Source organism: Gobio gobio (assembly GCF_949357685.1).
Source record: "Gobio gobio genome assembly, chromosome: 2".
NCBI classification, from domain to species: Eukaryota; Metazoa; Chordata; class Actinopteri; order Cypriniformes; family Gobionidae; genus Gobio; species Gobio gobio.
This window is the reverse complement of record NC_137098.1, coordinates 1,002,663-1,028,981: the sequence shown is the minus strand read 5'-3', so window position 1 is coordinate 1,028,981 and position 26,319 is coordinate 1,002,663. Positions and strand designations below refer to the sequence as shown.

At 40.1% G+C, this 26,319-nt stretch overlaps 1 protein-coding gene across 1 annotated transcript; it reads left to right on the top strand.

Moving 5' to 3' along the window:
• The first annotated feature begins 231 nt into the window (after positions 1-231).
• Positions 232-20,006, top strand: LOC307142705 (uncharacterized protein). The gene is made up of 4 exons (XM_079843752.1): positions 232-455; positions 5,576-6,243; positions 14,408-14,558; positions 14,871-20,006. Exons 2-4 carry the CDS (start codon positions 5,593-5,595, stop codon positions 19,238-19,240), a joined length of 5,172 nt encoding a protein of 1,723 aa, XP_079699878.1. The 5' UTR covers positions 232-455; positions 5,576-5,592; the 3' UTR covers positions 19,241-20,006.
• Positions 20,007-26,319: the final 6,313 nt, after the last annotated feature.

The window sequence follows — 26,319 nt, the reverse complement described above, 5'->3', positions numbered from 1 at the left end:
TTTATCAGATGACACAACACACTATAAGGTTGTTTATAAGGCATTAAGAAAACCCTTATAATGCATTATAACAGGCTTCATAGAAAGTGTTGATCTATTGAAGTTACATAATTTCTACCCTGTTGTTTTTTTCAGTGGTAAGATATTGATAGACACTGAGAAGTCTTTATTCTTACATAAGTCGGTTGTGCCGGGGTGCTATAACAGCCCAGCAGTGAGTTGACCTCACACACACTCACACACACACACACACACACACACACACACACACGCTCAGAGCCGCGAGCACAGCCCTGATGGAGAGATTATGACAGAGAGAAGATTAGGCTAATGAAGTCTGAAGCAGTGGCTCAAAATAACTTCTAGTGTCCATCGCAGGGCTGTTCTGTACGGCATATGATATCGCATATGCGTGATAAATTGTTGACGTTAACTTGATCAAAATCAGGAACACAGTGAGTATTTTACAACCTTCATTTCATGTTGTGTTTTTGAGACTTGTGACGTGTTGTCTTGAGCTGCTTTGTCAAATCTTCCACCGCTAAAGCTGCATTCAGAGCATTAACAGACATTCGTTTAGAAAAGATAAGAAAGTTATGTTTTATAAACATTGTGTATGACAAAAAAAAGACCGTTAAATCTGACTATCAACATTTATATTGGATCTTAATATAGTTTACCTTTTAAAGAATTCCTTTCCCACATGAATTCAACAGGTTGTTTACTGTTCAATCATTATTATCATTATTATTTAAGAAAAGCAATTAAAGAAAGATTATTATATAATCCCTGAGATATTGCTCACTTGTCGAGACGGAGCTTCACGATAATGATGTGCTGGCATGAAATAGATAAACGTTCTGTTTATTTGTGATTGAAACATTTCTAGTGATGGTTTAATCCAGCCCTGCTGAACCGTCAACAACACCTGCCGGTCCGTGGTTAATGAATATGCCATCACAAAGCTGATTTATGTAATGTGGATGAAAATATTATCCAATATCTGATTGGCTGAGAGCCGTGTGATATTCCCCAGTATCATCACTGGAACTACTGTCATGGCCGATGAGCAAATCAACATCACTTTACAAATACTGCTGCTGTTGTGTCACGAAATATAGTTGAAGAGGTTTTAGTTGAGAATGTAGTTTTTTAGACCTCAAATATTATTGTTATTAATCTATTACTTGTTCAAAAGTGGTAAAAGGCAAAATTAAGTTCCATAACTTTATATCTCGGGTGTATTGATCTTAATCCTGCACTAGAGCCGCTTTTGTGCATTTGACGGAATTGTGTGCGTGTGTTTATTTCCTATTGTCGTTTATAATGGCTATTGTTGATCAATAAAGATTATTTTCTATAAATGATCTGCCGTGTTTGGTGTTGAGAAAGGGTCCTTCAGTGATTGTGATATGGACTTCAGTCTCATCTTTACACCACCAGATGCAGCACACACACTCTTTACGAAACAGGGAAGGTTTTTCAGCGCTGACAAAGATATCAGCAGATATTCATACAGATTTTTTAATGGATATGATATTATGGACACGGACCTGAAGAATGAATGCTATATCAGATGCAGGTAATACACTCGTTTAGTCGATCTCTCGCTCATAATAATACTCTACTCATAACCCAATAATCTTCACTGAAGCGACAACTTGAGATGTGACTCCGTGGCGGAAGTATTTCTGCACAAAAGAGTGTTTTTAAAGACACTCCATTGTTGTTTCTTGTTTATTTACGCACTTGTGCCATCAACTAATGTATAAACCCAATATCACACTCATAGCCGTGCGATATCAGTAATTACCTTCGGCCGAATCCCAGCCGTGCTGATATAGAGCGATAACGCACGGCTACGAGTGTGATATTGCTCATTTATCTCCAGTAAATTAAAGCAATTAAAGCAATTAAAGACATAGACATAAAATACATTTCCAACTCAGGTTCACTGGAAAAACGTTCCTCTACCAAAGTTAGAGCTCAAATGCTTTTAATACTTTTCATACAAAATTATGATTTAAAAGGGCAGATTATTGATCAACCCTTTCCCTGCCATTGACGGAAATGTCCGTGTTTTCACTGTTATATGATAGGGGGCGCTATTACACATCTTCTGAAAGTGAACTGGCAGGCGAAGAAGAAGCAGAAACAAGAGATATATGTAGATCGCTATTTCCATTTCACATCTTATTGAAAGAAGGATGTAGCCTATTTTGACGTAGCCTACAGCAGCGCGGCACATTTTTCATGTATTAACGTTGAATATTAAGAGAATAATATTAACGTTAGTGCCAAACAGATGACTAATAGGCCTAATAAAAGGGGTCGCGTTTAAGCACAGCGTTGTTCACAATCCTGCTCCACCATTCATAGTTTTCTATTAAACGACACAATTAATCTTAAAACGTTGTTAATATATATATACTTCACCCTAGGCTGTGTAAAGTGTTTATGGAAAGATATTATATAGTTTGTGCTTTTTTGTTTCCGTTTGTGCAGTTTTTACAGCAAAACACATCGATGCCACTTTTGGCATATGGCGCTTCATCAATAGCGCAAAAACAGAGAGCACGTCTTGCGCTTGAAATGCGCATAAAAGTATGCCAAAAATATAGCGAGTATCATAGTAAACAGTCGGCTATGTCTTAACCCAATGTAAGCATTGGACATGTGAAATACACGTCTATATATTGCATTTGGTCTTAAAGTGACCTCACCTCCTTCAGTCTGTCATTAAAGTTAATCAAAGAACAAAAGAAAAAAACAACACCCACTGACTTTTGGAGCTAGTTTCAACATGCATTTATCTATATGTATGTTTGATTATTACATTTCTGTACCTGAATACTGTTAGACCTGAACCTTCAAGCACTTAATTCTTAGCACTGTTCTCACTTTATGGCTGACTGTTCACTTGTATTCAATTATGTTTTACATTGATGTACTAGCCTACTTGTAGTTTATGCTGTGGAATATCCATTGGAATCAAGAATTGTGAAATTTCGACAATTTTGGTTGCTTATTTATTATAATACACCCCATGTATAAAAGTCTAGTTCCGCCAGTGGTTGATGGACTCCATCTACTCCATCTGTGTTTGATCATCGCTCTGAATGTTACGAGATTTTCAGTTTCTGAGATTTTCTGCTTCAGTGGGCGGGGCTTTCCTTAATATTCATGTATGCAAAATTTCATAACACCGGGTGAAGTCTTTGACAAAAACATGATTTCTCAGCTTATTGCTCAAAATGAAACTTACCCACATTCAAGTGTTGATCAAATAAGAATGCATGAAGCTAGAATAAAATTGTTTAAATTGGTTTTTTAATTGTTTAAAAACATAGGCTCTGTTCTTTCTATTGATATATTGCTTGTTCAGATATTCATACAACAAAACATTCTGGCCATAAATATTTTGCGTAAATGATCAAAAATGCTGGTGGTGGCTGGCAACCTTTTTTAGAAACGCTGGCTGGGAAAGAGTTAATAAAGACTTATTTTTGCGCAGTTCCTTGCACAATACTGTATTATGACCTTGAAACACACGTTGAGGCATCACAGAAGCAGCTCTATATGAGTGTGTGTGTGTTTTGTGGCGTAGTAAACGCGCTCAGCATCTCAGCTGATACAGTCGTGATGTGAAGCGCTCGGTACGAGTCCCGACAAAAGAGCTCAAAGACTTGAAGAAACAGCTAAAATGGCATGTTGCTTCAAATGTTTTTATGTCACGTTTGCTTTTGTTAACACTATCGGGTGTGTTTAGGCTTTAGTGGTGTGTTATTTTCAAACTCGATAAAGAATTAACCACTCAATCCAGAACTGCTGCGATACGTACAACCACCAATGTAATAAAACATTCCCAGACTCACGTTTATCTTCGGATAAAACCGATCACGCATTTAGCGCCACCCACTGGACATTTTACTTTGAAACATCATAACTCAACACATCATTGTGCAGAAATATCCCCACAGGTACGTTTCAACAATGAGCCGGGGTTGTGCATTCCCCTACAGCTGGAGAAAAATGAATGCTTTCACTGGAGGGTTTTTGGTCAAAAGCATGAGTGCATGTGCAGATTTGTATGGTTTGTTATTGGTCATAATCAGTGACATTACTAGGGTAGCCACCTTCAGTGTGGCAAAATAAGGGACACCCATTCAAAAAAAAAAAAATTTGCATAAAGGACAGAAATAAAGAATGCGTCATGAAATGATTATTTCAACATTGACAACTTGACAGTTGACAGTTCAATAATAAACCATAAGAAAACATCAAATATGTGAACTTGCAACAGAACACATTTTATATTATTTTACATTTGATTTTATTCTATTATTATTTAAAAAAAACTCTTTAGTAGCCTATTTGGTGCACTTTAAAGGGATAGTTCACCCAAAATGAAAATTCTGTCATAATTTCCTCGCCCTCATGATGTCCAAACCTGTATGAGTTTCTGTGTTCCATTGACTTCCATAGTAATCTTCCAATGTGTTCAACATAACAAAGAAATGTAAACATGTTTGGAACAACTTGAGGATGAGTAAATAATGACAGAATGTACATTTTTGGGTGAACTGTCCCTTTACGCAGTCCTTCTGAACCAGTAATCACTTTTGTGAATTTCATTTTTTATCAATTTACTTAAATTATGACTATATTATCATGTAATTATTTGTCCCGTTTTTATCTAAATATTATCTATAAACTTTATGTGACAGGATTATTTATTATGTATGATTAATATAGCCTAGCTTAATTATACATTAATAATAACATTTATTAGGCTATAATCTATTAATTAACCTGTCCCAAAAAAATTATAATTCTGTCTGCCAAGCTCTGATAATGTATGGAATATTACATTAATATATTATCCATTAAAAAAACTATAGGCCTATACCTTTAGAAGCACGGATGTGTGTGTCAGCGCTGCTGCTTTAAGTCTGAAATGCGACTGAAATGCTTCTCTAAAGTGTGCAGTTGGCCTGAGGTTCATCATGAGTTACTGGACAGACCCATTGATACCTTTTTAATATTCAGCTCTACATCTGGAGATCCTCTTGCGTTCAAACAGTGGATGCGACGCGAGCTCGACATGTTTTTATAAAACCGCGCAATTTTATTCAACAACAGAGGTGGACAGTAACTAAGCACATTTACTTGAGTTCTGTACTTAAGTGCGTTTAATGCGTTTACTTTTACTTTTGATACTTAAGTACTTTTAAAAGCAAGTACTTCTGTACTTTTACTTAAGTAAAAATCTATCTTTACAACTTTCACTTGTAATGGAGTAATATTTAACCAATAGTCCTTTTACTTTTACTCAAGTAATGGAGTTGTGTAGTTTGTCCACCTCTGCTCAACAAGCCACTAAAACGCAATCACGCACAAATGAGCTCCTGTACTACTTATTGTGAAATTGATTTCTTTATATTTGCTATCAGTATTCTCCACACTGCAAAATCCGTATGTGTTTATTGAACTATGTGTGGACCTATGTAAAATACGGGACGGGTGGCAACCCTAGACATTACACATGATTAATTTCAATGGTTCCTTCCCGTAGGATGCGGTGAAATCGTGATGATGAGTGAAGCTGCGGTGGTGCGGAAGGCTCAGGCCCAGTCGACGGCCAGCGGTCACACTCAGATGACCTCCCGGCAGCCGTACATCACTGAGCCGTCCGCCTCCAAACGTGTGTGCTTCTATAAAAGCGGCGATGCCCAGTTCAGCGGCCTGCCTGTGGTCATCAACAGCCGCACCTTTAAAACCTTTGAGGCTCTCTTGGACAGCCTTTCCAAGCGTGTGCCGCTTCCGTTCGGAGTGCGCACCATCACAACTCCACGCGGTCATACGGCGGTGCGGTCCCTCGACCAGCTACATCACGGACACTCCTACATTTGCTCCGATCGCCGAACTGTCAAACCCATTGACCTGGAGCGAGCGCGCCGGAAACCGCCGCCCTGGTATCACGCCCGCCCTCTCACCGCCCGCCGCATGGCCTGGTACACACACACCCCTGCTCAACATGGAGCCTTCAGCATCAGACGCAATGAGCGGGTCCTGCTGCATACGCCAAAACGGCTAGTGCTTTTCCGCAACGGCGAGCCGGAGGTGAAGCACACACTGACCCTACAGAGGAGAACTACATACTCCTTCGAAGCGCTGCTAGATCACATGTCAGAGGTCATGCACTTCCCTGTACTCAAGTTACACACTCCTGACGGAAGACGGGTAAGGGTCTTATTTTTCATTTTAATTTGAACTCCAAACTGTTTCCCGCAGGGCTCTGAACCGGTTCAAGGAACGAAAACGAAAACCGGAAACGAACGAAATTTTAAGAGGAACAAAAACGAAAACGAAATCAAAATCAATTTGAATCGTTCTGAACAGAAACGTTAATTTGAAATGACCATTAACCGGTTAATAACGTCTCTTATTATTAAAATATCGTTCTCTTTAATATTTTAATTTGGCAGTGACAAATAATGAATAGAGTAGTCCAGCGTGTGATGTGACGGATCAAGCGTGAGTGAAATGTCATCTATGAATCTACCGGTAACGCAAGTCAGTGTGAGCGCGCATTTACACGCCTCAAGCACATTTCTTTCCCCGCTGAGGTCATCAATGAAAGTGCAGGTATTGGAGGACATTATTTTCGTATGTTTAAATAAGCAGTACGGACTTTAAGCTCAAATAGTCTGATTTAGGCTAGTTTATGGATTTCGTTTAAGCCTATCCAAGCAGGCTACTAGCATCTATCAAACATTTGTCCTATAGTCTTTCAGATTGCCAATACAGGACAGCTCAATGTTTTCTATATAGACGGTTGATGCTTCGTATCAAATGGTATGTTATATTGCATTAAATGATCAAGCTTTATTAGCTGACTGAGTTTGATTATGGGATGCAAGGACGTGTTGCGCAGTGTTTGCTTTGAAATTACCAGCATTAAAAAAGCAATGGTTATCCAGTTTATTTATTCTTTATTCATGCAATTTTTAAAACAAGTTGTGTTGAAAAAAAAGTTATGTACAAAGAATGTTCTCACTCTTCTGAAAAGATTAGGCATATAGAGGGCTTCTTTCCGCTCCATTAAAACAGGTCAATATTTGTCCCGCTGTTTATGCTTTGTAATTAATGCATGTATTTCTGTTGTGGTTTTAAAGATGTTATGAAATAAATATTCAAGTTTAATTATCATGCGTTATATTATTATTGAGTGAAAATAAGTCTTTATTTATACATATTTGTTTGTTTGGCTAAATTAAATAAAAATAACGTTATTAACCGTTATTTTTTCAAATCAAACCGTTTTCGGAACAGTAATGTTTAATGAGGAACGCAAAAATGGAAACGTTAAAATATCGATTCTGCTCAGAGTGAACCGATTGATATTTTTTTCCGTTTTTAAGCCCTGGTTTCCCGACAGGTTTCCCAAACACCCCTTTCCCCTTATTCTCTATAAACTTGCATTATTACTGAATGTAAAACAGGACGAGACTAGCCTGGATGCCAGCCGAACTTAGTCCCGCCCACAACATTTGACAGGGAAGTTCGGTCTGGACTTGATCTGTTGGGGAGTAATTATGCCTGAACAGAAACTGTTCGGACCAATGAAATCATCAGGGCGGGCTTTAGACGATGATGGACAGATGATAAACAGTAACGTAATCATCCACGTCACCAAAGGCGCTCGGGTTGAATTCGTTCTAATCCTAAACGGAGAACTTGTTCGTATATGCGTTCACCTTTACTATTTCTCTCAGAAATGATGATGGTGTTGGGAAGTACTCTGTGTATCCTTAAATTCTTTTTCACAACACCGACGAAGATCGTTAAGATTTTACTTATTCCAGCGTGCGGGCAGACAGGGTTGGCAGGTTTTCACAACAAAACCCTAACAATTGCTTCTCAAAACTAGCCCAAAACAAGCCCAATAGCTTTCCGGGGGGGTTCTCCGGAAATCAATGGCATTTGGGGGGTAAAATATGTGTTATTTTGGCAGGGCTGCCTGCTGAAATTCGCATTCCTAGGTCTGAATATCACATTATTGGGGTCGCTTCAAACCGCGGACTTGGCAACACTGTGTGCAGTCGAGTTCTGTTGACATTTGACAACTAACGTTATGCGTCGCTCCGTTGCTCTGATTGGTTGTAGGTCTATCCAATTGAGGTCTTTCCTGGTTCGGTTGAAACACACCCCATAATCACAGCCCAATGGTGCAGATCAGACTCATATTCTGACTAGAATTGAGTATGACAACGTCAGGCTAGGACGAGACACCAATGCACACTTATTTTGACATCGAAAATGTGATCCATTTCCAGTGTTTTATTTGATTAGAGTGGTGACCATGTCAGTTGTGGATCTGGTGCAAGTAAGCCGACCCAGTGAGCATAAATAGCATTTACAGAACGAGGAAGACCTGCTGCCTGGTCACACTAAGCCTCTTTACTCCTTCATCCTATTATACTCCACTGCACTCTGGGATAGAACACAGAAGGGAATCAGAGGCATGGCATATAGACCACCAAACCTGAAGTGTTCTGTAGAAAAAGTGCACATTCAATCAAGTAATCTAGATGTATATACATCGATCTGGCATAACATAATGAGCACTGACAGGTGAAGTGAGTAACACTGATGATCTGTTAGTGGGTGGGATATATTAGGCAGCAAGTCAACATTTAGTCCTCAGAGTTGATGTGTTAGAAGCAGGAGAAATGGGCAAGCGTAAGGATTTGAGCGAGTTTGACAAGGGCCAGATTGCGACGGCTAGACGAGGCAGTGATGCTTTGGGCAATGTTCTGCTGGAAACCTTGGAATACCACCTATTCCCTGGTGTCTGTGGCTCTTTCAGGAGATAATGCGCTTGCCACAAAGCAAAAATGGCTCAGGAATGATTTGAGGAGCACAACAATAAGTTTGAGGTGTTGACCTGGCCTCCAAATTCCCCAGAGGACCAACACAGTATTAAGTCATAATGTTATGCCTGATTGGTGTATATTCTCAACACTTGGTCGGGACCTCTCAGCGTCAATTGTTAACGCCCTTTAGAATGAGAAACCTTTGGCCACATACACAGAAATGTGTCGTCATGATGGCATTATATATTGGGGTATACTCTTGCCATTATCACAAATATGCAGGGATGTGATTTTCAATTTAATTGGTCAGCATAATTGTATTTACATTTATTTTATTTACACTATTCAGAAATGTTTGAGCACGTAATCCAACCCCTACCCCCTAAACCTAAGCATGTGTGCCTTATATAACATAAATCACAGGATATAACAGGCAGACACGACTACAGTCGCAATTTAGAGGCGAAACAATTGATTTGTGTGGAACAGACCCAAAAACGATCCCCATGAAGCTCAGATCCTGTGCACACTCAAACATTAGCTACATCCCAATGCAGATTCTGCATCCTTCCAAGGCAACAAGAGCCATCCTCCGTAGGCTAGACCGTCCCTCGCTTTCCATCGCAGACTTCGAAGGATGCAGCCTCTGAATTGGGACACAGATATTGCCACCAGAAGAAGCGTTACATCGGCTCTGATTGTGAAATACCATTGGTTCTTGTGTGTCTCATGACCGATTGGGTCATTCTAAAGTTCGATGTATTTTGTAAATGAGATATGACCGCGTGCGTTCATGTAGTGGGATCATTTTCAGTGATTAAAGGGTAACTAAACCCCTGCTCAGAGCTTAACTCCACCCACTGGCAAATTTTGAAAAATGCTGGAAAAGTGGGCGGAGCCCGACGGACACAGAGGGGATGAACCGAGGGCGGGGCTGAGCGGAGGGCGTGCACCTGAGACCCGCGGGGACGGATTGATTGACAGCTGTCTGACTCGCGAGTCGCAGAGATGGAGAATGACTGGAGTGACGCCAGCTTTGCAACAGAGCGGTCATTCTCCACCTTCACCTGAATTGGAGGAGGGTGAATTGTCTGTAGACACAGACCCAGAGCCTTATCAATGCGAGCCGCTGCTCAAACTGCTAGTGAAGCAGCAGTGCAAGAGAACTGACCTAATCTATGAACAGTCAAATCATTATACTGAATGCCACTAAAAATACATCAGATATCTGATATACATACGATTTTCATTCAAATTAACTGAATCAATAAGCAGCGCAGGACCAATAAGTTCAGACCTAAAAGCTAGATTTCCTCAAATAGTTAGACACGCCAGCACGTTACGGTATTGTTGCTCGTTACCGCGGCAACCACTTGCGTGTCAGGGTTTGAAAGCGCGTCTCATGTATGAAAATTATCTGTACACATGACGGGCGGCAATAATATGGCAAGAAAAGCCTGACGTGTACTGGCAACTGCATTATTTAACCGTATTTTCTTCATTACAATGTTAAAGCATGTGTCAAGTCAGTTTCATTCATAATGTTTCTACCTCATGTAACATGAGAGTTCATACTGGAGTGAAGCCGTTCTCATCGTGTGATTGGGGGAAACATTTCTGAGGGCGTGGTGAGCTCGTGCCAGGGGCGTTGGCAGTGCCATCCTACGTCACGATGACCCACAACGTCCAATAGGAAAACTCAACTGCAGTAGCCACCGTTCAACCTTAAGAGGGCAGCACTTTGGCGTTTTTACACCATATTTTATAGAATTAAAACACTTTATACTCAAATGTCAAAACATTTACTCGAATCAATGAACAGCATTAATAAAGCCCCAGTATTACAGATCATTAACTAAAAAAAGTTGGTTTAGGGTTTAGTTACCCTTAAAACCTTCCACTCTGTTCTTCATATAATGATATAATGGCTTATTTTTGCAATATTTTGGGTATTTTTGCAATAAATACCCGTGACTGTACTTTTATTGGTCTGTTGCGTGTTTTATGTTGTTGAGAAGTGGGGGGTTTAGGGTAGGGGTACTCCAAGATATCTACTACTTTTACAAAGGCAAAGTATTGTGCGTCTTGGTCTGATGCATGTGTCAAACAACTGAAAGCAATGGAGTACCTGCACATCGGGAAAAGTGGGGTCCTGACCAAGCGTCAAAATGTTACGGGTTGAGGGTGTTAATAATCTCTTTATGAATCCATATGGGCCTTAGTTTGCCCAATAATTTAGTGTGTCACATCCTAACAGCTAAAAACATTTCAGTTTCACATACACATGGCAATGTTAAAAATTACAACAAGAAATATCTTGGTTAGGTAATCCTGATTCCCTAAATAGAGAACACGATTTCTGCAGCTGATGCTACAAGAACACCTTCCAGGTGTGAGGATTACCTGAAGTCTTATAGAATCACTCCAATACATCACATACTGTCTATAAGTGTGTGCTTTAAACAAGCTATAAAGGGAGTTTGGCTGAGATAAATAGCGCCTACTCAACCTGAGACAATTACAACATACAAATCCCAGCAATCAATAGCCGTCATTTCACCGTCTCGGTTAACTATAGACCCGATATAGTCCGGCTATGAGTAACCCACTTATAGCCAAAATAACCTTGAATTTGGTTACATGTCGTTTTTGCCAAAAAAAACTTGTGAGATGTATGATATTCCATCATGTAAGCAAAGTCAACGGTGATTACAAGGTGTTTGGTTTCCTTGAAATTGATGACTAGTCCATCCCTGGGATATGGTTAGACATCTATTACATTTTCATTTACAACCCACATTTTGCCTTGTTTTAGCCTAGATGTCAGGGCTGTGTTTGGACAGCTATTAGACGTCTTTTAAACGCAACATTGCCAGCTGGGATCATATAAGGGGCTTTCACAGTGGGAAGTTATAGGAACTAGCCACCTGGGTGGGTCCCCGAGCACTATATTTTCCCCTAGGGCCATTTTCCTGGTTGCATTTGCACCACCAGTAGGAAACTCTGAATTAACGTAAGCCGATAGCCACGTCATTTAAGAGCGGCATTCAACAACGTAAACTGGAAGATGCCATGGTGGCTTGAGAAGTGCCTGGACTTGACGTCTATAGCAGTGTTTGTGGAGTTAGTATATGTAGACTGTGTTTTACACATGCTGATGTTTCGTATTAGCCTGACGTCGTCATACTCAATTCTAGTCAGAATATGAGTCTGATCTACTCCGTTGGGCTGTGATTATGGGGCGTGTTTCAACCGAACCAGGAAAGACCTCAATTGGATAGACCTACAACCAATCAGAGCAACGGAGTGACGCATAACATTAGTTGTCAAATGTCAACAGAACTCAACTGCACTGTGTTGCCAAGTCCACGGGTTGAAGCGACCCCAATTATGTGACATACAGACCCAGGAATGCGATTTTTAGCTGCCAGCCCTGCCAAAATAACACATATTTTACCCCCCCCCCGGAAAGCTATTGGGCTTGTTTTTGGCTAGTTTTGAGGAACGTTAGCAATTGGGCGGGTTTTGTTGTAAAAACTTGGCAACCCTGTACCTGCACGCATGCTGGAAAAAGTAGCCTAACGTTAGAAGAAAAATATGAGTGTAAACGATCTCTGCCGGTGTTGTAAAAAAAAGGATACACAGAGTTTACTTCCCAACACCATCATCATTTCTGAGAGAAATAGTAAAGGTGAACGCATATACGAACAAGTTCTCCGTGAAGGATTAGAACAAACTCAACCCAAGCGCATTTGGTGACGTGGATGATTACGTTACTGTTTATCATCTGTCCATCATCGTCTAAAGCCCGCCCTGACAATTTCATTGGTCCGAACAGTTTCTGTTCGGGCATAATTACTTCTCTACCGATCAAGTCCAGACCGAACTGCCCGAGTAAAAATGTTGTGGGCGGGGCTAAGTTCGGCTGGCATCCAGGCTAGTTTCGTATGGCATGGGCTCGGGATGTACCTATAGTTCTGGGTTAGACCCTACTTTAAAGTAGGAGCTAATTTAGTCCCCTCAAAAGGCATTCCTATAACTAAAATCGTTCCCAGATCCTGCGATGCAAAGACGCCAAAAAGGGGGCACTCCTAATAATAGTTATAAGAACTTTGAAAACGTTCCTCCGGTGCCCCTATAACTCCACCTCTACCAACCTTTGTAACAAGCATGATAAACACATATAACATCTAACCCTGATTTAAACCTAAGAAGCAGAAGAAGGTGCCATGTGTTGCATATAATCTCTTACACGGTTCTCTTAGGGAAACATTGAAGTGTTTGACGACAGCGATCCTGGATTCACGTTATAAAGTCTTGTTGCCATAGATACGCAAAACACTAACACTAATGCTGCGTTCACACCAAACGTGAATAGAGAGTCAAATTCGCGTCTAGTTTGACTCTTGAACTTTGAATGCATTTGTGCATCCAAAGCGAGATGGACAGGCGTATAAAGCAAGAGTTTGGAGAGAAATTGACGCGCGTCCTTTTTCGCTTTTCATAGTGGTTGTGCGGCCGCGAAATTGAAGAATACTACTGTTATTGTGTCGCGAAATGTAGTTTTAAGAGTTGTTCAGTCGAGAATGTTGTTTAAAGCTCAAATCTGTGGTTTATTTGTAAAGATAGCGCCTATTTAAAGATGTTGTGAGATCCCGCCTGAAACAGCCTCACCTCGGCTAGTCCTCCTGACTTTAGCCACTGCTAAACGAGAAATGTTTAAATTCACAATCTATAGCTTCGGTTCTATTATATGAAACATATAAGTTAAAAGACATTAATGACTTGTTATAACGTCACTTCTTTAATTATGTGAGTTTTTCTTCATCTCATTCAGAAATGTACTGCAAGTCTTCAGTGTCACAGTGGTTGCGATGTGTGATGGTCAAACCGGTATTCTTGCAACAATTTTTCATCGCTAAGATGGTCCAAAGGGTTTTCCCTATCCCTAAAAATTCCTCTTGGCACATAATGATCTTCAGCTGGTTCCATAAATTCAGCCATGTCGTCTTATTTTTGTCCGCGTTACTCTTAAGGTTACGATTTCCAAACCTTAAGTTATACTTAGGGAAATTACCATTAAGGGTTTTTTTTGCAACACTTAACGATTTTTAAGGGATTACTTAAGTGAAAAAAGCATTTAAGGGGAAACATTTAAGTAACACTTAAGGGTTTTTTTCTGCAACACCCTTAGGTTTAAGGGAAACATAAGAACCAACTTAAGGGAAAATAACATTTAAGGTGCTTTATGCAACCGGGCACAGGTGTTAGAATTTACATTTCTCTATAAAATCTCTATAAAGTCATTCCAAACCTGTACGACTTTCTTCTTGAACAGTTTTTGACCATATAATAATGAGTCTAAAAACGACATTGGACCCCACTGACCTTTATTAAAGCCACACTCTTGAATTTGACTTTGTTAATAACTCTCAACTTCAATAAATTATCTAAAGAAGTGACTACTACACTAATGTTTTACCTCTGCTTTGTTGACACATGATACAGATGTTTTCCCATTGTCATAGGTGGACGGGCTTCCTGCATTGATCTTATGCTCTGGGGTATTGGTGGCCGCTGGCCGAGAACCCTTCAAAAAAAGCAACTATGATGTCCAGAAGTCATCTCCACCAACGTGGCTACCAGCTAAAAGACTGGGACGGCAGCGTCCAACAACCAGTAAGTTGATTTTACTTTTATTCTAGTACAGAGCTCAACTGCTATAATAATGAGGAAAAATACCTTTGCATATATTCAATACTTTAAAACATGTCTTACATGTTACACTGCATGTCAAGATAATCTATTACTGAGACTGTCTTGAAGCAAGTGCTGAGCCGTTCATATCTACTGTAATACCTACAGTGACCTACATTCTTCAATATGGATTATAGCGTATATGCTCTCTCTCTAATCTGTGTTCCTATTTTTCTCACTTGCATTGCTGTCCTGACTTCAAACAACTCTACATCTGTCTACAACATTCTGAAGGAAAAAAGAAATCCAACAACACCAAATCCTTTCCCTTCTCCCTATCTTCTGAACGCTACATTGTGAATCAAATACAAAGCAGTTTGCCCGGAAGTATGAGTGATTTTCCAAGCAACCCAAATGGCTCGGTGGAAGCAGCTCCCAGACATCATCTTGAGTCAGTTTGTGAAACAGAAATAATCACCAGTCTGGATGGCGAGAGAGAGGACGACACACAAATGCCCCCTGATGATGACATTGAGAAATCCTTTCGAGTCAATCAAGATGGAAGTATGACAGTAGAAATGAAGGTACGCCTCACTATTAAAGAGGAGGAAACGATACATTGGACCACCACAGTCAGTCGTTCCAATGTGTGCAATCAATTTATAGCAGTTCCCTGTCCTGACCTGGATGCTAATTTACCGGACAACTTACCCCCTCAAAATGATACTCTTCCCATAGAGGTCAACGAGAGTGACCCCAATGAAAGCAGCCGTTCCTGCCCTGAGGAAGGGCTCAATGGAGGTGAGATCAATGGAGGTGCAGCAAGCATGGAGTTAGAACGGATTTCTTGCCCCCACTTGCACAAACAAGGATCCACCGAGAGCATCAGTGATACAGAAATTCATACAAACTCTTCATACTCTTACATGGAAGATCTGGACAATGGGGAAGCGAAGAAGAACCACCCTGTTCCCAAGCCTCGGTGTACTCTGCCCCCTGATACGAACACCACCACACAGATAAAGTCCAGTGACTACAGATCTTTAGAGGTCCTCCAGTTCCAGGACAATCAGAACAAGACATTGCTACACGTCTATGAAGAGCAGACTTGTCAAGAGAACTTCTCAGGCAATACCCAACATGGCTATATAGCATCTTCTGCAGTATCCTCAGATAAAACGTTCCAGTCCTTTAATGAAGATATGAAATCAGAGCCCTTGGCAACTATCAGATGTCAGTCAATTGGGAAACAAGATATACTCTCCCCAATGTCTAAACCATATGCTTCCACCTACAAAACAAGCTCCTCCTCAACACAAAGGGCATCCTCAGAAGCCTCCATATCTAGAGCAGTTCTTACTGTTGATACAACCACAAAGAGGAAGTCAGTGAGAGTAATAGTGAAAAAGAATCACTTGTTTAAGTCTGCTAATCCAGAGCGAAAGCAGAGAGATAAAAAAGATGACATCTTGAAAGAAATAAAGAAAATGAGAGCTGATATATTGAGCCAGAAAGGAGCAATGAAACATTTCAGAGCAAAAGCTGCTCAAAAACTACTGAAAAGGAGAAATAATAGTGAAAGTGGACTAAAGGCTCAAACAGAGGGTGTCCAACGGGCAACAGACGAACCGAGCCAACAATTGGTTGAAAAAGAACAAAAAAACATACAAGTGCAAGCTGATAGTTACACTCTGCCAAAGGAAAACGTGCATAATAAAGGCACAATGACACGGCAAACATCAGAATATGTCGAACTGTGGCTACAATCTCAACCGACCCCAGTGCACTCCTGTTTAGAAGCAATACCCAAAAATAACACAATGGCAAAAGCATCACTGTTCAATTACCAATCTAAGACAGTACAACCATCAACAAAGGACACATTTGATGAGAAGGGGATCCATGTACATTCGCCAAACACCAAAAAGAAAGACAAACAGAGTGATCACTCAACAAAAACAATTGGAAATCAAAAGATTTCTGAGCTAATAAGTAAGACGTACTCGTATGACACAGAAACTACTTTGAGGAGGACCCTTGAAACCCAAACAAAGCCTCTAACAGAACTGATAGATATGCAAGCACAAAGGTTCTACACTGTTAAAATGGCTGTAAGACCCGATATGAAGCCAGTACTTGATCAGCTTTGCTGTTCCATTCAGTCACTTCGTGAGATCACACAACACAAGCGGTCATTATGTTTGAAAACGTCCAAATCTCTGCCAGATTTTTCTTTGTACTTGGCATCTACGTTTAGCTCTTCCTCTAGGGTACTCCTTGCCTTTCTTTCTATCATGACTTTAAAGGATGGCTTAAGCCATTTAAATACATGTTGTCAGACTGAGACCAACCTAAGCAGTTCTGAGGCAATGCTCATGCTCCAGTCTCTAAAGGAGCTGGCAGTAATAGAGGATGCAGAGCATCTGAGGATAAGTCTATCTGACCTCTACAACTCAGCATCAAATCAGCTGCTTCAGAACTGGAAGGGCTTCCAAGTACTGAGCAATAAAGCAAGAAGTAGCAATGCCACAGCAGACACCATTGGGAGAGAGTCCCATCACAGTTCAGAGGAGGAAGAACATTCTATCCAAGTGCTAATGGAACATCTAGGCGTTCCCGAAAGGGTCAGAGAGGAGCTGGCAGCCCTCAACCATGTAGATGTAGAGTACATGGAAGATACTGACAAAGCTAGCGATTCCCTCCCAGAGATGAAAATGAATGGGTTTTCAGAGCACCGAACTAAAGAGCACATGGCTAGTTTCTCAGAGTTTGTGCTGGAAGATTACGTGAGCATCTACGTTAACTCAGTTATTGATAAAGCTATAAATGCACACCTTAAGAATAGTGACCATTTACAGGTTTTCACAGCAGGCTCACGGGCAAGACCTGATACGGACAATCTTGGGATCGCTGATAAATACCAAAAGGATTCGAGAAATGAGAACTTTTACAACATTGAGGGAACTTTTCAGAGTGAGGCAATACCTGACTCAGATATCTGCGAGGATATGTCCTCTAGTGAATCTAGCTTTGGGGCAGAAATGTGCCTAGAGATGGGGTTAAAGAGAACAGAATTGCAAGGAACAGAGAAAGTAAGACAGAGGCAACAAGAAGAAACTGTGAAGAAACATCAGGAAAATGAAGAGAGACAATGGGAAATTGATGAGGGAAGAGGTACATGGGAAGAACATAGTTCTGAGGTAGAGAAGACGTTAAAAAAAGAAGAGGACATGGGAAAAATGGTAAACGAGAGAGTAAAAGACGTAGACACTGCTGACGAGTCACTTGTTACAGGAACTGTTGAATCAAATCAAGACTTGTGTATGGAAAGTGGGACTTATTCAGAAGAGGAACATGTGATCCTAGAAGCGCCAGAATGCTACACCGTCTACCAGGAAGACTTTGAGGAGATGTCTGAGGAAGCCACTGAGTGTGAAGGAGATGAGATTAGTTTTAAGGAAGAAAGAGCAAGCACTATTGCAGAACTTATCAGCACTCTACAAGAGCAGGACAAGTCAGTGAGACCTTATAATACAGCACAGACATTTGGCGAACAGAACCACATCAATAAACCAAATCGAGAGGCATCAAAGATCACCAAAGACACAGATAGGGCATCAATGGATTCTGTCTCATCATCATTGGCATTCAGCTATGATTCCAAAAACAGTGCTTTGGCGAAAGATTCAGAGGGACACATTCAGACCAACAGAGTGAAATCCATCCGAGACATGTTTCTGGCCAAGAACACTACAGATATACAGCCGAGCAGCCCAAGTTCTGATTCCGCAGAATACCAGAAAAGAGAAGAACACCAATCCTCAACATCCACAGAGGAATCGAGAGAAGAGAAAGATCCATGCAGGTTGTCCATTGCCAAGGGTTATGTAAAAAGAACTATTGAGCGGCTTTATGGGCAAGACTCTAAAGGACCAACTTCTGAGGAGAACAGAAAAGAGAAAAAGAAAAGAGAAGGCCCTAAAGGTACAAATGCCCCAAGGCTGCCCTCCATCAATGAGTCTCACATCAAAGCCATCCCAGATTTGTCATACTTTAATGCCACAAGCACCAGCTTCAATGAGCCAACACATTGCGTCGCTCTGAATGCCAGGGTGGGACCAAAGGATGCAGTCCTCATTGATAAGGGTCGCTGGTTATGTAGGGAAAACCAAACAAGTCCGAAATCTTGTCCAGAGAATGAAGACACCTCTACGCATGTAAAGGAGAAAATTGGTTTGTCTGAATCAGAGCAGGATTCTGGCAAAGAGGATATTCCATATTCCCTATTCGGCCATTCTCCTATAATGCCTGACAAGGATCCGTCTTTCACGGAGCAAAGGGAAAACACAGGGAGGACGTTCACTTACTTTCACCTTCCAAATGCCAATGATTCCGAGGTACAGCCAGATGAGCAAAAAACGGACACTCCAGAGAACACGGTTAGCCCTTATACAGAGCCTCCTAAATGTTGGGCTGAAAAACACAGCATTGTAACTGTCTTCACATCACCGACTAATAAGGTGCATCCACTGATAGACACTACACCTCCAGTAGTTACCCAGCCAACTAAAGGACAAGGCGCTGAAGTCACGAGACGCTCTGCAGAACCTGATGCACTGGAGATTCTGTACATGTTTTGTGGACAACACTGCCCCATTCTCTAAACTCGCTTCGGATTGTGAAATAACTCATTTACACAAAATCCACCTTATAGTCCTGACCAGAGGTGGACTGTAACCAAGTAAATTTACTTGAGTCCTGTACTTAAGTACACTTTTTGAGTATCTGTACTTTACTTGAGTATATTTTTTTTTTCAGGAAACTTATGACTTTTACTATATTTGAAAGACAAATATTGTACTTTTTACTCCACTACATTTCTATCAAGGTCCTCAAAGTCGAAAGTCGTTTCTGTAGCAGCTTTGAAAGTCAGTGGATCAGTGGATGTGTTTTTCTTCTTTAAAAGGTTTTTTTTTTTTTTTGCAGACAGCCTATCAGTAATCACTCTTGTAGGGTCATGTGAAGTTTCCCAAACATTTTTGAACACTGATCAGTTTACAGCAAAATGGAAGAAGACGGTTCCTCGGCACAGTGTCTGCACCCATGGCCATACTTAGAAAGTGTGTTTCAGTTTTCTGAAAATATTAAAGATTAGTTTAGTTGGCATACACTTGACACATGTCTCATAAAATGTTAAAAAATGTAAATGTCTGGGAGAAAGAGAAGAGTAAACAGTAGGGAGAATATCGGATGTGTATCAGAATATTGGATCTGTGCATTTGGCCTTAAAGTGACATCAGCTTTGTAAAGAGCTTTGAAATTTTTATTCAAGTATTGAAATTAGCTTAAGGTAGTCGTATGCCAGCATGTCTGATGGAGCATCACTGACTGGCTTAAACCACCATGATGGCATAATGTGCATTTATACAGAAATGCAACAATAATAAAAAAAATGCATTGACATAAAATTGGAAATTTACTTTTGATACTTAAGTACTTTTAAAAACAAATAATTCTGTACTTTTACTTAAGTAAAAATCTGTTTTTAGAAATTTCACTTGTAACGGAGTAATATTTGACCAGTAGTACTTTTACTTTTACTCAAGTAATAGAGTTGTGTACTTTGTCCACCTTATAGTCCTGACCTTGACATTGGCAATGGCCACCAACATGAACCCCAACTGAGACTGGCTTTGGGCAAACTTTCATGTTCCTTAAAGAATTTGTCAAACAAAGTTTGGTGGGCATAAGATGTCTGTGACATCTCTTACGGCTGCTTGTGAAGGCAAGTCTCAACAGGTAAAAGTTGGCTACTTTCAATAAAAGTACATGTTTGGAATACTTTCAGCTGTGCTGCTACGTGTCAATGGTAAGCAATTGAGTAGCTAACACTGTCTAGAGCAAACGCGAGCATCTCGCTCATAATAAGCCCATCCAGCAGTCTGAGTCTGTCTACACTGGACACAAAGTAAACACAATTAACTGGTACATTTGTCTTTCTGAATGGGTGTATGATGAAGTGTTCATTTGCATCGCAATGCCTTGTTTGCTTTGATGTGTTCATGACCTTTTTTTCTTTGAATCTCTAAATCCAGCGAACTTCAGCTTGCACTCCTGTAACCGAAACTGAATGTCTTTTGCCATTTAACGCATCAGTCATGGTCCCACAGTGGTTAATCACTCTCTGGCTCCGCCTACTACAATAGCCACGCCCCGAAGTCCTCCTACTACAATAGCCACGCCCCAAACTCCTCCTACTACAATAGCTACGCCCCAAACTCTCCGCCTGCTACAGTAGCCACGCCCCAAACTCCTCCTGCTACAATAGCCACGCCCCAAACTCCTCCTGCTACAATAGCCACGCCCCAAACTCCTCCTGCTACAATAGCCACGCCCCAAACTCTCCGCCTGCTACAGTAGCCACGCCCCAAACTCCTCCTGCTACAATAGCCACGCCCCAAACTCTTCGCCTGCTACAATAGCCACGCCCCAAACTCTCAGCCTACTACAGTAGCCACGCCCCAAACTCTCCGCCTACTACAGTAGCCACGCCCCAAACTCTCCACCTACTACAGTAGCCACGCCCCAAACCCCTCCTTCTACAGTAGCCACGCCCCAAACTCTCAGCCTACTACAGTAGCCACGCCCCAAACCCCTCCTTCTAGAGTAACCACGCCCCAATCTCTCCGCCTACTACAGTAGCCACGCCCCAAACCCTCAGTCTGCTACAGTAGCCACGCCCCAAACTCCTCCTTCTACAGTAGCCACGCCCCAAACTCTCCACATACTACAGTAGCCACGCCCCAAACTCTCCGCCTACTACAGTAGCCACGCCCCAAACTCCTCCTTCTACAGTAGCCACGCCCCAAACTCTCCACCTGCTACAGTAGCCACGCCTCCAACTCCCCGCCTACTACAGTAGCCACACCCCAAACTCTCAGCCTTGCTATAGTAGCGTTTTTTTTGGGGTGGAGGCTCTCAGTTTCTGGGGCTCAATGTTTATACTTTTTGGAGAAATAACAAAACTCAAAAAACTCAGTTCAGGTAGAAAGGCAGGTCTGTAAGGCTAGCAACTCATTTATCAGCTGAGAGTCTAAATAAAGGGCATATCTGTCATGTGATCTCCATTCCTCTAACAGTGAATGTGTGTGTGTTGTATGACCGCTCTGCCTGTGACCACTAAGGGGAAGTTGGAGATATCACATTTTTGTTAAACAATTATATATTTGTGTTTGTACATTTTATTTATTGTAATGGTAGATTCATACAAACTTGTGTTGTTATTTCAGTAGTCATGCAATGCCATAGAAGAACCGGTGTGGGTTCCTTAAAGAACCTTTCACTTAAACGAATAAATACAAAAATAATTAAATCATCTAAAATAACTTTTATTTCGATGGTCCTCTTCAGACATTCTATGATCTACAAGTACCTCTGCATTAACCCCATGTCTGAATGTCTGAAGTGGACCATTGAAATAAAGTGTAACTACCTTTTTATACTATAAATAACCCATAGATGCCAATTAAGAACCTTTATTTATGAAATGTGTGTGGAAAAGCTCAGTACAGTGTGTTGTGTACGGTATAATAAACACACAAAACTTGTACTGTTGTCAAAGCGTAACTCCTCGATCAATGGCAGCTGATATTTTTTAAAAGGAAATGTAATAATTAGTTCAGTTTGAGTTTATCCTGGAGATCTTTCTCTCTCTGTAGATCCTCAGCAGACGTTTACGGTAAAATCCTGACATTAAATATTGAATTGTTGATTGTGTCTTAATTGGTGATTTTTGATTTGTTCAATAAACTTCACAATCATCAGGAAATGTTCAGGTGTTTTCATTATATCCATATGCACAGCAGGAAACACAACGGTACGGAAAATGAGATGAATCTTATTAATAAAGAAGTAAAAGTTAATTTCATATATGGATGAAATCTCTGCTTCTCTCTATGACAGCGGTGAAGATACTCATTTATTTTGGTTATAAATCTGTGGTGCACGTCATTAACTATATGTAATTTTGTTCAGAAATTGTGAATTTAGGTCTACAATTCACTAAACTCATATTACAGAGACTCGTCATGTTTAGTGGTATTAGGTGATTTGTTAGTTGCATTAATGATGTCAGCTTCACTGAAGCATTGCAGTTGGTGTAAAAGCTGTGTTTACACTGTTCTGACCAGCATCCATCCACCATAAAAGTGCATCTGTCCATCATAAAAGTGCATCCATGCATCATAAAAGTGGATCCATCCATCATAAAAGTGCATCTATCCATCATAAAAGTGCATCTGTCCATCATAAAAGTGCATCCATGCATCATAAAAGTGGATCCATCCATCATAAAAGTGCATCTATCCATCATAAAAGTGCATCTGTCCATCATAAGTGCATCTGTCCGTCATAAAAGTGCATCTATCCATCATAAAAGTGCATCTGTCCATCATAAGTGCATCTGTCCGTCATAAAAGTGCATCTATCCATCATAAAAGTGCATCTGTCCATCATAAAAGTGCATCTGTCCATCATAAAAGTGCATCTGTCCATCATAAAAGTGCATCTATCCATCATAAAAGTGCATCTGTCAATCATAAAAGTGCATCTGTCAATCATAAAAGTGCATCCATGCATCATAAAAGTGGATCCATCCATCATAAAAGTGCATCTATTCATCATAAAAGTGCATCCATCCATCATAAAAGTGCATCTGTCCATCATAAAAGTGCATCTATCCATCATAAAAGTGCATCCATCCATCATAAAAGTGCATCCATCCATCATAAAAGTGCATGCATCCATCATAAAAGTGCATCTATTCATCATAAAAGTGCATCCATCATCATAAAAGTGCATCTGTCCATCATAAAAGTGCATCTGTCCATCATAAAAGTGCATCCATCCATCATAAAAGTGCATCCATCATCATAAAAGTGCATCCATCCATCATAAAAGTGCATCTATCCATCATAAGTGCATCTGTCCATCATAAAAGTGCATCTGTCCATCATAAAAGTGCATCCATGCATCATAAAAGTGGATCCATCCATCATAAAAGTGCATCTAACCATCATAAAAGTGCATCTATCCATCATAAAAGTGCATCTATCCATCATAAAAGTGCATCTGTCCATCATAAAAGTGCATCTATTCATCATAAAAGTGCATCCATCCATCATAAAAGTGCATCTGTCAATCATAAAAGTGCATCTATCCATCATAAAAGTGCATCCATCCATCATAAAAGTGCATCTGTCAATCATAAAAGTGCATCTATCCATCATAAAAGTGCATCCATGCATCATAAAAGTGGATCCATCCATCATAAAAGTGCATCTATTCATCATAAAAGTGCATCTGTCCATCATAAAAGTGCATCTATCCATCATCATAAAAGTGCACCTGTCCATCATAAAAGTGCATCTGTCCATCATAAAAGTGCATCTATCCATCATAAAAGTGCATCTGTCCATCATAAAAGTGCATCCATCCATCATAAAAGTGCATCTATCCATCATAAAAGTGCATCTGTCCATCATAAAAGTGCATCCATCCATCATAAAAGTGCATCTGTCCATCATAAAAGTGCATCTATCCATCATCATAAAAGTGCATCTGTCCATCATAAAAGTGCATCTGTCCATCATAAAAGTGCATCTATCCATCATAAAAGTGCATCTATCCATCATAAAAGTGCATCTGTCCATCATAAAAGTGCATCTATCCATCATAAAAGTGCATCTGTCCATCATAAAAGTGCATCTGTCCATCATAAAAGTGCATCTGTCCATCATAAAAGTGCATCTATCCATCATAAAAGTGCATCTATCCATCCATCATAAAAGTGCATCCATCCATCATAAAAAAGTGCATCTATCCATCATAAAAGTGCATCTGTCCATCCATCATAAAAGTGCATCCATGCATCATAAAAGTGCATCTATTCATCATAAAAGTGCATCTGTCCATCATAAAAGTGCATCTATCCATCATCATAAAAGTGCATCTGTCCATCATAAAAGTGCATCTGTCCATCATAAAAGTGCATCTATCCATCATAAAAGTGCATCTATCCATCATAAAAGTGCATCTATCCATCATAAAAGTGCATCTATCCATCATAAAAGTGCATCTATCCATCATAAAAGTGCATCTGTCCATCATAAAAGTGCATCTGTCCATCATAAAAGTGCATCTGTCCATCATAAAAGTGCATCTATCCATCATAAAAGTGCATCTATCCATCATAAAAGTGCATCTATCCATCATAAAAGTGCATCTATCCATCATAAAAGTGCATCTGTCCATCATAAAAGTGCATCTGTCCATCATAAAAGTGCATCTATCCATCATAAAAGTGCATCTATCCATCATAAAAGTGCATCTATCCATCATAAAAGTGCATCTATCCATCATAAAAGTGCATCTATCCATCATAAAAGTGCATCTGTCCATCATAAAAGTGCATCTGTCCATCATAAAAGTGCATCTGTCCATCATAAAAGTGCATCTATCCATCATAAAAGTGCATCTATCCATCCATCATAAAAGTGCATCCATCCATCATAAAAAAGTGCATCTATCCATCATAAAAGTGCATCTGTCCATCCATCATAAAAGTGCATCTGTCCATCATAAAAGTGCATCTGTCCATCCATCATAAAAGTGCATCTATCCATCATAAAAGTGCATCTGTCCATCCATCATAAAAGTGCATCTATCCATCATAAAAGTGCATCTGTCCATCCATCATAAAAGTGCATCTATCCATCATAAAAGTGCATCTGTCCATCCATCATAAAAGTGCATCTGTCCATCATAAAAGAGCATCTGTCCATCATAAAAGTGCATCTGTCCATCCATCATAAAAGTGCATCTGTCCATCCATCATAAAAGAGCATCTGTCCATCATAAAAGTGCATCTATCCATCATAAAAGTGCATCTATCCATCCATCATAAAAGTGCATCTGTCCATCATAAGTGCATCTGTCCATCATAAAAGTGCATCTGTCCATCATAAAAGTGCATCTGTCCATCATAAAAGTGCATCTGTCAATCATAAAAGTGCATCCATCCATCATAAAAGTGCATCTATTCATCATAAAAGTGCATCTGTCCATCATAAAAGTGCATCTATCCATCATAAAAGTGCATCCATCCATCATAAAAGTGCATCTATTCATCATAAAAGTGAATCCATCCATCATAAAAGTGCATCCATCCATCATAAAAGTGCATCCATCCATCATAAAAGAGCATCTGTCCATCATAAAAGTGCATCTATCCATCATAAGTGCATCTGTCCATCATAAAAGTGCATCTATCCATCATAAAAGTGGATCCATCCATCATAAAAGTGCATCTATTCATCATAAAAGTGCATCTATCCATCATAAAAGTGCATCTATCCATCATAAAAGTGCATCTATCCATCATAAAAGTGCATCTGTCCATCATAAAAGTGCCTCTGTCCATCATAAAAGTGCATCTATTCATCATAAAAGTGCATCCATCCATCATAAAAGTGCATCCGTCCATCATAAAAGTGCATCCATCCATCATAAAAGTGCATCTGTCCATCATAAAAGTGCATCTGTCCATCATAAAAGTGCATCTGTCCATCATAAAAGTGCATCTGTCCATCATAAAAGTGCATCTGTCCATCATAAAAGTGCATCCATCCATCATAAAAAAGTGCATCCATCCATCATAAAAGTGCATCTGTCCATCCATCATAAA

What these genes read in the sequence shown, in the direction of transcription:
- LOC307142705 (XM_079843752.1), top strand. Translation starts at nt 5,593, where the DNA reads ATGATGAGTGAAGCTGCGGTGGTGCGGAAGGCTCAGGCCCAGTCGACG. An exon ending in ACACTCCTGACGGAAGACGG is followed by an intron (nt 6,244 to 14,407) that starts GTAAGGGTCTTA and finishes CCATTGTCATAG; the next exon opens with GTGGACGGGCTTCCTGCATT. An exon ending in ACGGCAGCGTCCAACAACCA is followed by an intron (nt 14,559 to 14,870) that starts GTAAGTTGATTT and finishes AACATTCTGAAG; the next exon opens with GAAAAAAGAAATCCAACAAC.